This window comes from Carassius auratus, chromosome 1 (genome assembly GCF_003368295.1).
Source record: "Carassius auratus strain Wakin chromosome 1, ASM336829v1, whole genome shotgun sequence".
NCBI lineage: Eukaryota > Metazoa > Chordata > Actinopteri > Cypriniformes > Cyprinidae > Carassius > Carassius auratus.
Genome location: NC_039243.1, coordinates 6,287,555 through 6,300,911, shown reverse-complemented (window position 1 = coordinate 6,300,911; position 13,357 = coordinate 6,287,555). Strand labels below are relative to the sequence as shown.

Sequence of the window (13,357 nt, the reverse complement as noted above, 5' to 3'; positions counted from 1 at the left end):
CATGTTTATGTAAAAAAAAGTATTACTGGCATTAGCAGACGAGAATCAGCATTAAGATTAGAAAATGTACATTAAAAAAACAATTTTACTCACATGAAAATAATTGCGTTAAGTAATGTTTAGAAACATGTTAAATATCTATGCAAAAATAAAGTAGATGAAAATAAAGTGTATGGATTTTATATGTAAAAATAAACTTTTTAAGAAACAACAGTGGAAGAAAACGAGTAAAAGAAAAAAACTGTTGAGCAAAAATTAGGCAGGTCACCACAACACTCAAGTAGGAATTTGTGTCCACCTGAAATGTTGTTAATTCTCTTAAAGAGACCGACAGAGAGCTACAATTATCCACCCCCGCTCCCTGCTAACAGTACCAACACAGATAACTAATTAGCTACATTACAGTCATTTCCATTTTAATGCTTTGTTTGCTGCCATTGTTTAAGAACACAATGGGAAGAATTGCAAATGGGAGAGAACTCAGCTAATGAAACTGGCCATACACTGCCCTACCCTCTGGACAAAGACAGAGAGACAGAGAGAGAGAGAGAGAGAGAGAGAGAGAGAGAGAGGGGTCTGACTTGTAAATGGGACTATTGATAGTCATTTAATTGGCAAATAGGACTGTTAATGAACAAGGCTTTAGAAGCGAAGACACACTGACTTCTTCATGATTTCAGAATAAAATGGTTTGAAGGAAGTTTGATGATGTAAAAGCCATCAAAAGGTCCTGCTACTCATTTCTATCCCAAATTCAAATTATATATATATATATATATATATATATATATATATATATATATATATATATATATATATTGTCTGTATATCTGTCTGTCTGTCTATCTGTCTGTCTGTCTGTCATCCATCTATCTGTCTGTCTGTCTATCTGTCTGTTTGTCATCCGTCTATCTATCTCTGTCTGTCTGTCTGTCTGTCATTCGTCTGTCTGTCTGTCTGTCTGTCTGTCATCCATCTATCTGTCTGTCTGTCTCTCTGTCTGTTTGTCTGTAATTTTTCTGTATGTCTGTCTGTCTATCATCCGTCTATCAGTCTGTCTGTCTGTCTGTCATTCATCTGTCTGTCTGTATATCTGTCTGTCTGTTTTACATCCGTCTATCTGTCTGTCTCTCTGTCTCTCTGTCTATCATCCGTCTATCTGTCTGTCTGTCTGTCATCCGCCTGTCTGTCTATTTGTCTGTCTGTCATCCATCTATCTGTCTGTCTATCTGTCTGTCTGTCTGTCTGTCTGTCTGTCTATCTGTCTGTCTGTCTGTCTGTCTGTCATTCGTCTGTCTGTCTGTCTGTTTGTCATCCGTCTATTTGTCTGTCTGTCTGTCATCCGTCTATCTGTCTGTCTCTCTGTCTGTATGTCATCCGTCTGTCTGTCTGTCTATCTGTCTGTCTGTCATCCGTCTATCTGTCTGTCATTTGTCTGTCTATCTGTCTGTCTATTATCTGTCTATCTGTCTGTCTCTCTGTCTGTATGTCATCCGTCTATCTGTCTCTCTCTCTGTCCGTCTGTCTGTCTGTCTGTCTGTCATTCGTCTGTCTGTCTGTCTGTTTGTCATCCATCTATCTGTCTGTCTATCTGTCTGTCTGTCTATCGGTCTATCTGTCTGTCTGTCTGTCTGTCTATCTGTCTGTCTGTCTGTCTGTCATTCTTCTGTCTGTCTGTCTGTTTGTCATCCGTCTATTTGTCTGTCTGTCTGTCATCCATCTATCTGTCTGTCGTTCTATCTGTCTGTTTGTCATCCGTCTATCTGTCTGTCTGTCATTCATCTATCCCTCTGTCTGTCTGTCTGTCTGTCTGTCTCTCTGTCTGTCTGTCATCCGTCTGTCTATCTGTCTGTCTGTCATCCATCTATCTGTCTGTCATCCATCTGTCTTTCTATCTGTCTGCCTGTCTGTCTGTCTGTCATCCGTCTGTCTATCTGTCTGTCTGTCATCCATCTATCTGTCTGTCATCCATCTGTCTTTCTATCTGTCTGTCTGTCTGTCTGTTTGTCTGTCATCCATCTGCCCATACGAAAGGAAAATATATTTACCAATATAATTCTTAAAATATATTGTCATATATTGTAATATATTATTTTCTCTTTTTATTGTCTAATATATTATATATTTGAATACATTTAATAATATATTATTGATCCATATATTATAAAATATATTGCAAAATATACAAATGATTGCCACTTTCAATATATTGCAATATATTGGAAAAATGTAATATATATAAGAATATATGCCTTATATATTACATGATATTTTCCAATATACTGCAATATATTTTTGTTTCATAAGGGTGTCTGTCTGTCTATTTACATAGGCCTGAAATCTGAACTTGGTTTTATGAGATTCACCAATAAATACATGAAGCACGTTATTTTGTTTTTATATTATTTACACTTTTTGTTCAGAACAGATGTATGGTTGAATGTTGTTGTTATCTGAGGTTTTCTCTGGTTGTAGTCATGAGTTTTTCAGTGTGAGGTGAAGTCAGAAATCAGGTATGTCAAGAATGCTGGTGACGGCACTAATCTCTAATCCCCTCTGAGGGCAGACACTGGGGGACCTGGGTCACTTACTCTGACTGCAAGATATGTGTGTGTGTGTGTGTGTGTGGGGGGCTATGAAAGAGAGAGAGAGAGATGAAGGATACGAAAGAGCAAAGTGAATAGAACTTGCTTTGGCTAACCTGCTTCCCATACTTCTTGCTTCTGCCGACCAATCATCTTTGAGCTCACCTTTATGCTAGTTTACTGAACTACACTCACTTTTCTCAGTTCTCACACACAGTGTGTAATATATTAAAATTTTATGTTAATGTAAACAAGGCTGTGCAAATAGACATATGATTTTCAATGGGACATTGTGCAATATTTCAAATTCTCGAAAAACCTTTTTCTCATGTGCATATTAAAGTAAGAACGGCATCTATTCTGACTGGGTCTATTGCATCCGTAAAAAAAAAAAAAGCTGAGGTAACCCAGTTTACCACACCACTGGTCAGTGGGGGATTTTAACCGCCAGCACACTAACAAGAGAAGCCTTTAATTTCTTTTAAGTGTTGTAAGATTTGGCTTTGAGTTTTGACATGGCTTGTGGTCCCCTAAAGACTTTGAGGATTACGAGGGCCACCCATGAGAAGCAAGGGCCGTAGATGAGCGGAATAAATGAATTAGCAAAAAACCTGGAAAAATCTAAGATACAGATGGAGGCAGAGAATATACCACCTAATGAGAGGTCAAAGGTCAAACAAATGGTAGCATATGACTGCAAGAGATTGGCTCAATTAGTCTCGCTTTTTTCAGCCGGTTTTAAAATTTAACACAAAAAATTACAGTTTTGCTTTGAAATGTGAGCTATAGCATATGAATCAACCAATCTGTGCAAATGCATATCAGTCTCACAATTATGAATAAGAGTTTTGTTGCTCAAGAGTGAAATCACATCATTAGCATTAGATGACAGCTTCTGCCCCCTATTGGTCCCAAAATATATAGCATTTGAAACTTAAGTTTGAATGTCATTGCTTTTGAATAGACTCTGTTTTGAGGTATTTATTTGGGGCTGGTTAGTAAAGGTTTGCAATCACTATGGCACATCCGGTTAGAATGCAATGACTCTGATGTTTCTTCTTTAATTTTTATTCTCCACTGTAGATGGGTATGTGTGGTTCTGAAAGGATACACACAATAATGGTAAATAAAAGGTACACAATAATAAGTATAACAACAATAAAAATTTACAACAATATTATATAGTTACAAAAGGCATTAAATAGGATTAACTATATTCAATGTATAATTACAATAAATCAACATTATGTACAGACTGCTCTGAGCGGGACTCGAACCCGCGGCCGTAAAATTATTAGCGCCATTCCGGCGGTCTTATGTAAACAAATGACGGTGCAATTTTAGAACGTTAATCTTGAGGCATTTATAGGTACGCATGCAAATAAGCATATAATCCACATAACGGGTCTGATAAGCATATAAACAGCTGTCATGAACTATCATAATTACATTAATTCACACAAAGGAATGGCAATTGCTGAATCTTTGTACACACGCATACAGTATTCCCATTAATATCTGAAGTCTGTGATTAAATTAAACCGCAACAATACACAAATGTATTAATAACAAAGATAAGAACATTTAAACTTACTTCTAGCTGCACGCACACACTTGAAATAAACTTTTGGAGAACACTCATTAGCTCCGCACTAAACTTTCTGATGCAACACACTCCTATATCCTTTGGCGGAACTACTTTCCGATGACGCTAAAGCTGTACTGATTCGTAGTTTCAACTGTCAATTAAAAAGCCCACCAATAGCATTCACTGTCCATTGTTTGTTATCACAGTCCTTTACAACAGCCGCCCCCGAATTTGCACAGTCAAATTCGGCTTTATGTAGAAGGACTTTTCTCCGCTTTATCAGTGTTATGGATGGATGGTAATTTAATAAGACGAGCTACTGGTCTGGTGTATACTTTGTCTTTTATTTTCACCTCTGCTGTCCTAATCCGTCCGTCAGCTCCAGGAAAGACATTGATGATCTGTCCTACTGGCCAGACAGCTCTGGGTATTTGAGGGTCTAGGATCATCACGATCATGCCAGGCTGTAAATTATCAGTGTCCTTTTGCCACTTGGAACGGGTCTGTAGGTTAGGAAGGTAATACTTGATGAATTGTCTCCAAAAGTGATCCGCAAGGACTTGTGTGTGCCTCCATCTGCGACGACTTAAAAGTTCTGATTCATGGTAGACAGCCTGGGGGAGCGATGGATCGAGCCGCCCCATGAGGAGAAGATTGGGTGTGACGGGATTGGGGTCTGCAACATCAGTTGATGCATAACCCAGAGGTTTGGAGTTTAAGATTCCTTCCACTTCTATCAGCACTGTCCTTAATACCTCCTCGGTCATGCTTTGACTTTGCAAAGTGGCATATAGTGCAGACTTGATGGATCTTATTTCTCGTTCCCAAGCTCCTCCGAAGTGTGGACTACTGGGGGGGTTGAATTTAAACTGAATTTGTTCTTTTGCCAGTTGTGCTTGCAACAAAGGATTCAAAGCTTTAAAGGCTTCCTGGAGTTCTCTGTCCCCACCTTTGAAATTAGTGCCTTGATCTGAAAGTAGCTCAGAAGGCTTACCTCTACGAGAGATAAAACGACGCAGTGCCATCAGAAAGGAGTCCGTATCAAGACTGTGTAGAAGGTCTATGTGGATGGCACGAGTGGTGAGGCACTTGAAAAGGATGCCCCAACGCTTTTCATTGCGTCTTCCTACTTTCACTGTAAAGGGCCCAAAACAGTCCATACCAGTAGAAAAGAAGGCAGGCTTAAACAGTTGCAGCCTAGCTTGGGGTAGGTCTGCCATTAGGGGCACAACTGGCTTGGCTCTCCATTTTTGGCAATCAAAGCAAGAGTGTTGTTGTTTTTTAACAGCTGCTCTACCTCGAAGAATCCAGAATTGACGGCGAAGCTCTGCAAAAACTCGTTCAGAACCTGGGTGACAGAGTTGGTTGTCCATATCCTGAATGAGGAGTTGTGTTACTTTGTGAGCTGGGTCTAGAACCACTGGGTGGATAGTATCTGGATCTAGCAGTTCACTGCGGCGGAGTCGACCTCCGACTCGGATAAGTTGGAATACAGGGTCATATTCAGGTGCAAGGGTGATCAAACGGCTAGATGATTGTACTGGTCTGCCTATTGCTAGACAGTCAAAGTCTTCAGGGAAGCTATCTTGTTGAGATTTTCTTAGGAGATCTGTTTCTGCCAACTTGTAGTCATCAGCTGTTGGGTTTCCCTGTTTCCCAGCCACCCCATGGCGTAAGAGTACAGCTGCTTCAATTAAATCTTTAAAACTGTTGTACTGATTTGGATCTGGGAATGAGTGATCTTCAGCGACACTTACATGATTGCAGCAGATAGATTTCCTCAGTTCACAACTATCAATGTTACCTTGGCCTGGGGTAATGGGCCAGTGGTCCTGTGGCTGCCAGAGGAATGTTGGTCCTTGTCTCCACCGATTATCTGTTGCTAATTCTACCAAAGTTTTTCCACGGGTGATGTCGTCTGCTGGATTATTAGTAGAATCAACATAACGCCAGGTGTAATCACTGGTTAGTTCCTGAATCTCAGAAACTCGTGTGCCCACAAAAACCTTAAAGCGACAGGAGTCAGACTGTAGCCATGTTAGGACTGTGGTGGAGTCAGTCCAGAGGAAACAGGAACAAATGTCTAATGTAAGCTCTCTATTAACAAGAGAAGCTAACTGTGCACCTGTAAGGGCCGCACACAGTTCTAACCTAGGCATGGATAGCTGTCGCTTAGGAGCCACTCTTGATCTAGCAGAGAGAAATGACACTTCAGCACCTCCCTCTGGGTTTTCTGTTCGTAGATATGCAACAGAACCATAAGCCTTTTCCGAGGCATCGCAGAACACATGGATTTGTCGAGTGCAGTCAGGAACATCCATCTTTGGACTTGCATAGCAGCGGGTTAAGTTGATCTGGGACAGGTGTTGCAATTCCCCCTGCCAAGAGTGCCAAGTTCGAAGGAGATCTTCTGGCAGTACCGGATCATCCCATTCTCTGTGTTTTGCCCAAAGATGCTGAATGAGGATTTTGGCCCTAGTTGTGTAGGGAACAATGAACCCGAGAGGATCATATTGACTTGCTACCACTTTGTATATGTTCCTCATTGTTGGTTTCGGGCAGTCTAGCAGACGGCACTTATACTTTAGAGTGTCTGAATTGCACAGCCAACGTAGCCCTAGTGCAAATTCTTGAGGATCTTCCCCAGTCTGATTGAGCCAAAGCTCACTGCTCTCTGACCTGGCTTCCTTTGGTAAATGACAAATGACCTCAGGAATGTTGCTTGCCCATTGACGTAATTCGAATCCACCTGTAGCTAACAGGTCTCTTAATGAATCCACAAGCAATTTGGCTTCATCCAACGAAGAAAGGCTCTGTAGACAGTTGTCTACATAGAAGGATCTTTCAATAGAGTCTCGTACCTGGTCTCCTGGTTGACTGTGGTCGAATACATGCCTCTGCAAAGCGTATGTAGCACAGCACGGACTACATGTTGTCCCGAATGGGAGCACTTGCCACTCATAGATATCGGGTTGTTTCTCTCGGTCTAAATTGCGCCATAAGAAACGGAGGAGTGGCTTGTCTTCTGGCAGCAATCTCACTTGGTGAAACATGCCCTTTATGTCGCTACTGATAGCGACAGAGTGCTCCCTGAATCTCAGCAGTACACCAAGTAAAGAAGACCCCAAATTGGGTCCAGGCAGGAGTAGATCATTTAGATTTTGTCCTTTGTAGGAGAATGAGCAGTTAAAGACAACTCTGTTCTTCCCGTTGTGACTAGGGCTGCACGTTCTCAAGTTTTTCATTAACCGTTAACCGAGGCCCTTAGCGGTTAATACTCGGTTAACCATAGTGTGCCATAGTAACCATAACCATAGTAATTTCCGGACATTGGCCGAAAAAAAAAAAGGAATGTCCGACAAAATTTAATCTCTCCGGTCAAATTGTCCTATTAAAACTGCCTAATAATGCCGCCCATTAACACAATCTGAATTTGAGAATAAGCCTAAAATGTATAAGGCAAAAGGTAACAAGCAGACTCCGCGGCCGCCTCGCTAAGGCTATGACTATGACTATGTTTGACACGTAACGTTACAATATTTGAAAATCGATAATTATTTATTTATTTATTTAAATTACATTTATATCTGAATTTATGTCAACCTATAGACTTTCAAATATCAAAATGTCATGAATTAATATGTATTTTTGTACAAAATGACATATAAACATATTTTCCTATTATACTTTGCCTGAAAACGCTTCCAACAAGGCGTCGGTTCTATTTCTAGCATGCACGCGTCGAGCCACGCCTGAGCCGCGCGTCTCACGCAGGCAGTCGGCAAGCTCTAACCTGTTAACATGGGAACCGAATTAAAAACAGACACGCCACGCATCCAGTGTGTCCTGACCGGCCTAATGATGCCCGGGTGTTGGCTGTTGAGATTACAACAACGAGGTTGTACTTGAAGTATATCTAAGCACTGTATTGCAATACTTGCATTTTGCCCCGTCACTCGTATTAGCCCGCTTCATATTAGAAAAATGACTTCTTCTTGTGGACATTACAAATGTCTGGGAGCGCTCTGGCGGTCTCTGGTGGTGCAAAAATGTATTACAACTAAATTCAATTCACGCCATTGACGTCACTTAACCGAGCAAAATGTTTCACTCGGTTACACAATTTTTAACGGTTAATCGGTTAACCGGTTAACCATGGACACCCCTAGTTGTGACTCACCATATGATGAGGGATGAACCAAGATTCATCAGTCTCACTCAGTATCTGCTCTTGTCCCTTGACTGCATAGCCAGCTTGTTCTAGCTTCCTAATTTCGTCATTATAAGCTTCTGCCTTTTGAGGGTCTCTCATCAAGCGATTCTCTGTGCTGCGGAGGTTGGCCATTACCGCTTCCTTTGTGGCTTGTAGTTTTGGCATGTGCTTTACCCTGAGAAGAGGAGTGGCATAGCGCTGGATCCCATTGATGTCAATCCGTTTGGACTTTGCCTCTAACAGGTTAACTGCATCCTGATCTTGCTTAGATCTAGTGATAAGCTTCTCATTCCTGTAAGGCAATACATCCAGTTGCCAAAGTTGCTGCACATTTTTGAACAGTTCATTGGAGGGAGACATAATGGAAATGTTCAGGCACTGTTGAGTCTGAAGCTGATAATGGACAAGCTTGGCAGGACCCTGGATTGTCCAACCCAACCTCGTTCTCACTGCTGCTGGTCCACCCGAAGGACCCAAGAGCACTGGCGCAATTGGCGTGATTAAATGAGGATAGTCAGAGCCAATTAGCAAGAGTGGATGAGCTTTGTCAAGGGCAGGAATGGGCAGCCCTCTGAGATGGCTGTACTTGCTTTGTAGAACTTTAATAGGGTAAGTATGTTCTGCCAATCCTAGCTGATCTGCTGTGAAAGCTCTGTTGATCTTAAAGACCTTCTGAGGCTGACAAGCAGGAGATATTGAGAAGGAAACTGTATTACCTTGTATGACCTTCATGTCCTGTCGAACTGTTCTCAGTACCAGATTCTCTGTCTTCCCGTGAAGATTCAGTTTCTGAGCAGCAGCCTGAAGGAGAATTGTTCTCTCTGAGCCATCATCTAGAATGGCGAAGGTCTCTAGCACATGCTTTCCATTACGTAAAATCACTTTGATGACTTTCAGCAGTACCTTACTGCAGCCTGCTTGCCTATCCAAGTAGAGAACCTCACTGGTGGGATTCGAAAGAGGAGGGGTTTCTCTAATTGGTCTATCATTGAGCTCGTGGAGTGCCTCAAGATGCCTGCCATTACAGATTTTGCAGATTGTTTTCAGACGACACTGTGCTGCTTGGTGGGTGCGACCACAACGCCAACATTTTTTATTTGTTTTTACCCAGTAACACTTCTGTTCTTTAGTAAGCTGACTAAAGTTCTGGCACTGATTCAAGTAATGTTGGGTGTTGGAGCAATAGGGACAGTATGCCTTTACCTTGTCTTGAGGTCTAGAAGCACTTGGACCAGACCCTTCTGTAGGTGGATTGGTGGTGGAAGGGCCCGAGCTGTGAAATATGGAAAATGTCTTACTAGACTTGACGTCCTTACGTCTGTCCATCCTTTGATCAAGGCGTTCCCTTCTTTCTCCAATAAACTCAAAACCACTATCTTGAATTGTCAGTTCGTATTCCAGCCACTCTGCAAAGTTCAGAAGTGTGGGGATGCGGACTCCCAGGGGATACATGTACCTCTTGAAATCAGCTCGCAGGTCCTGAGGTAACTTGGATAGTAACCTAGTAACATGTGAGCCACACTGGAGTTCAACATTTCCACTTTGACCAAGTTGATCTAGCATGCCCACGAGAGCTCTGACCTTAAGTGCGAACTTCTTAAATCCAGTTGTATCATGACTGCGGATACTTGAGCCTTCCATGAGGTCAGCAATATGACGTAGAGCTAACTGGTGGGGCTGTCCATACTGTTCTGCCAGGGAAGCCATGGTGTCTGAATAAGGTCTCTTTGAATTTGTGTAAGAGTCTGCTATCAGAAGGGCATCCTCGAATTTGAGATGATCTAAGAGGATCTGATATTTAAATCTCTCTGTGGCATCTTCAGGCAGAATATTATCCAGGGAGATCTTCAATCTTGCAAACTCTCGTGGGTCCCCTTTGGTGAAATCTGGAATTGTGGGCTTAGGACCTCGATATAATTTCTCTCACTGAGGGTTGTGGAAGTCCTCAGCAGTCTCCTTGTGATACTGCATACTGACATGAGGAGGTATGGGGGGATACTTGGATTGTCTATCAATGTCATGTGACCTCTGCACATCAGATGCCACTGAAGAACCATCATCTGGTTCAAAGTACTCAGGCGTCGCTGGACACGAAGGTGGGTGTGATGTCCTGCCTAGTCTACGCAAACATGCAGTTAATTCCTCCACTAAGTCTGGGATGGCTGCTGTTGGAGGTGGAGGTAGTGGTTTATTCACTGGAGTTCGAGGAAGTGGGACATCATCAGCTACTGGTGGAGGTGGGGGTGGCCAATCCTCCTCCTTGTCTGGTATAGGGGCTCTACTAACATCCCATGTCGATTTACTGTGAGGCGGAATTTTATAACTATCAGTTGGCTGCTCTGAGTATGGCAGGTTGGCACGAGGTAGCCGCCATGGTTGCGAAGGGGCTTTATCGTGTGATGGTGGCACTGACCTATGGTGCAATGGAACCACAGTATCACCTCTCATATCTCGTTGCATGTCTAAAACTGTAGACTGTAGTTTCTGATTCTCCATCTTGAGCTGTTGAATAGCCTCCAATATCTCTGAGGATACATCCCCTGATACACTGTGGTGAGGTACAGGTGTGCTCTTATACATCTGTTCCACCTGGCCAGAATGGGTAAACGGCCTCTGCCTGAGTCCAGTAGAAGTGTCGAAGTGTCGAAGTGTGTGATGAGTGAGGGGGGTCATCTCGGCTACCCTCTCAATACGATAAGGCTCCTGTTCCTCTGTGGTGAAAGGTGTAGTTTGAACAACAGGTGAAGATTCATTATAGTGCGGGAGAGAAACATCATAATCTTTCAACCAGGCTGGTGGTCGCACTTGTCGTTTAGGACGCACATCAGCAGGCCTTCCTTCTCTACTCCTTTGGTCAGAAGACATTTTTATCAATTCCACAGCAATTGCAATCCGGCTCGAAGGACCATATGTTTTGAGGTATTTATTTGGGGCTGGTTAGTAAAGGTTTGCAATCACTATGGCACATCCGGTTAGAATGCAATGACTCTGATGTTTCTTCTTTAATTTTTATTCTCCACTGTAGATGGGTATGTGTGGTTCTGAAAGGATACACACAATAATGGTAAATAAAAGGTACACAATAATAAGTATAACAACAATAAAAATTTACAACAATATTATATAGTTACAAAAGGCATTAAATAGGATTAACTATATTCAATGTATAATTACAATAAATCAACATTATGTACAGACTGCTCTGAGCGGGACTCGAACCCGCGGCCGTAAAATTATTAGCGCCATTCCGGCGGTCTTATGTAAACAAATGACGGTGCAATTTTAGAACGTTAATCTTGAGGCATTTATAGGTACGCATGCAAATAAGCATATAATCCACATAACGGGTCTGATAAGCATATAAACAGCTGTCATGAACTATCATAATTACATTAATTCACACAAAGGAATGGCAATTGCTGAATCTTTGTACACACGCATACAGTATTCCCATTAATATCTGAAGTCTGTGATTAAATTAAACCGCAACAATACACAAATGTATTAATAACAAAGATAAGAACATTTAAACTTACTTCTAGCTGCACGCACACACTTGAAATAAACTTTTGGAGAACACTCATTAGCTCCGCACTAAACTTTCTGATGCAACACACTCCTATATCCTTTGGCGGAACTACTTTCCGATGACGCTAAAGCTGTACTGATTCGTAGTTTCAACTGTCAATTAAAAAGCCCACCAATAGCATTCACTGTCCATTGTTTGTTATCACAGTCCTTTACAACAGACTCTAAAATAGCACAATAAAGTGGCATTAATTATAAAGAAAGATGCAACAAGCACACTTTTGAAGTAAAACATGCCATGAAAATAAGTTTATTTAAAAAAAATGAGACCCGAATGAGAACAAATCACTCATTCAATGTGGAAAAAGTACTAATTTCAGCAAATCAACAAAAACATGTAAACAAATTCAAAGTAATCAATATTTATTGTATATGTTTGATTAATATTTTTAGCTTCTAGTATAGAAAAATAAATAAATCGACATGCATATGCTTGCTTTACAGGCTGATTCAAGCTCATCATCAGAGTGTCTGTGGTTCAGTGGGCTGATGGCCTTTATTCCCACCAATCAAATTACATCCATAAATCCATTCCTGTTATTGAGGCTCCACTCCGCAAAATTCAATACAGCCACTTCACTCTCATCTCCATCCCTCTCGCCCTCTTTGGGTGCTGATGAATATAAACAGCTTAGACTGGAGGAGAGCAAGTGTAAGCTGTGGTTTTAGTGTTTAGTGAGGGGTTTAAACTGTAAGTTGCTTTGGCATGAAGAGGAGCAGACGGATCACTCACTGAAAAATGAATGGGAAAAATCACAGCACTAAATATGGAGGCTGTAAGAAAGGAAAAGTCTTCCATCAGTTTCACTTAGTTTAAAGAGCTAATTGCCATTTTTGATACAGGGACATTGTTTGATTTTTATCATACGGTATATATCCAGATTTGTTTGTTTGTTTTTATTTTTTAAATGGGGTCAGTAGGATTATTATTATTATTATAAAAATAATTTAAAAAAGAATTTTATATTTTATTTAGCAAGGGTGTATTAAATTAAATAAAGTGCAATCATTTTCAAATAAATTATATTCTTTTGAAATTTCTATTGATCAAAAATATCCAGAAAACATTGATAATAAATAGAAATGTTTCGAGTAGCAAATCAGCATATTAGAATGATTTCTGAAGGATCATGCTCAAAATTCAGTTTTGCATCACAGAAATAAATTACATTTGAAAATATATTCTAATAGTAAACAGTTATTAGAAATTGTACTATTATTTCACTATACTACTGTTTTATTACTGTTATTATTTCACTATACTTAACAGCATTTTCGATCAAATAAATCCAGCCCTGGTGAGCATAAAAGAGATCATTGCAAAACATTTTACAAATCTTACTGACCCAAAAACTTATTTTATAAATTCTGTATGTATAAACT

At 40.8% G+C, this 13,357-nt stretch overlaps 2 protein-coding genes across 2 annotated transcripts; both read right to left on the bottom strand.

Annotated features, from left to right (window-relative positions):
• Positions 1–3,554: 3,554 nt before the first annotated feature.
• Positions 3,555–7,406, bottom strand: LOC113046681 (uncharacterized). The gene is made up of 2 exons (XM_026207620.1): positions 4,180–7,406; positions 3,555–3,684 (listed from the first exon to the last, which is right to left on the bottom strand). Exon 1 carries the CDS (start codon positions 7,224–7,226, stop codon positions 4,425–4,427), a length of 2,802 nt encoding a protein of 933 aa, XP_026063405.1. The 5' UTR covers positions 7,227–7,406; the 3' UTR covers positions 3,555–3,684; positions 4,180–4,424.
• Positions 7,407–8,331: 925 nt separating this feature from the next.
• LOC113046607 (uncharacterized) lies at positions 8,332–12,129 on the bottom strand. The gene is made up of 2 exons (XM_026207493.1): positions 11,923–12,129; positions 8,332–11,427 (listed from the first exon to the last, which is right to left on the bottom strand). The coding sequence occupies exon 2, from the start codon at positions 10,091–10,093 to the stop codon at positions 8,339–8,341; it is 1,755 nt and encodes a 584-aa protein (XP_026063278.1). The 5' UTR covers positions 10,094–11,427; positions 11,923–12,129; the 3' UTR covers positions 8,332–8,338.
• Between the last annotated feature and the right edge of the window lie 1,228 nt (positions 12,130–13,357).

Coding starts and splice junctions, on each gene's coding strand:
- LOC113046681 (XM_026207620.1), bottom strand. CDS start 7,226: ATGTTTCACCAAGTGAGATTGCTGCCAGAAGACAAGCCACTCCTCCGT.
- LOC113046607 (XM_026207493.1), bottom strand. CDS start 10,093: ATGGCTTCCCTGGCAGAACAGTATGGACAGCCCCACCAGTTAGCTCTA.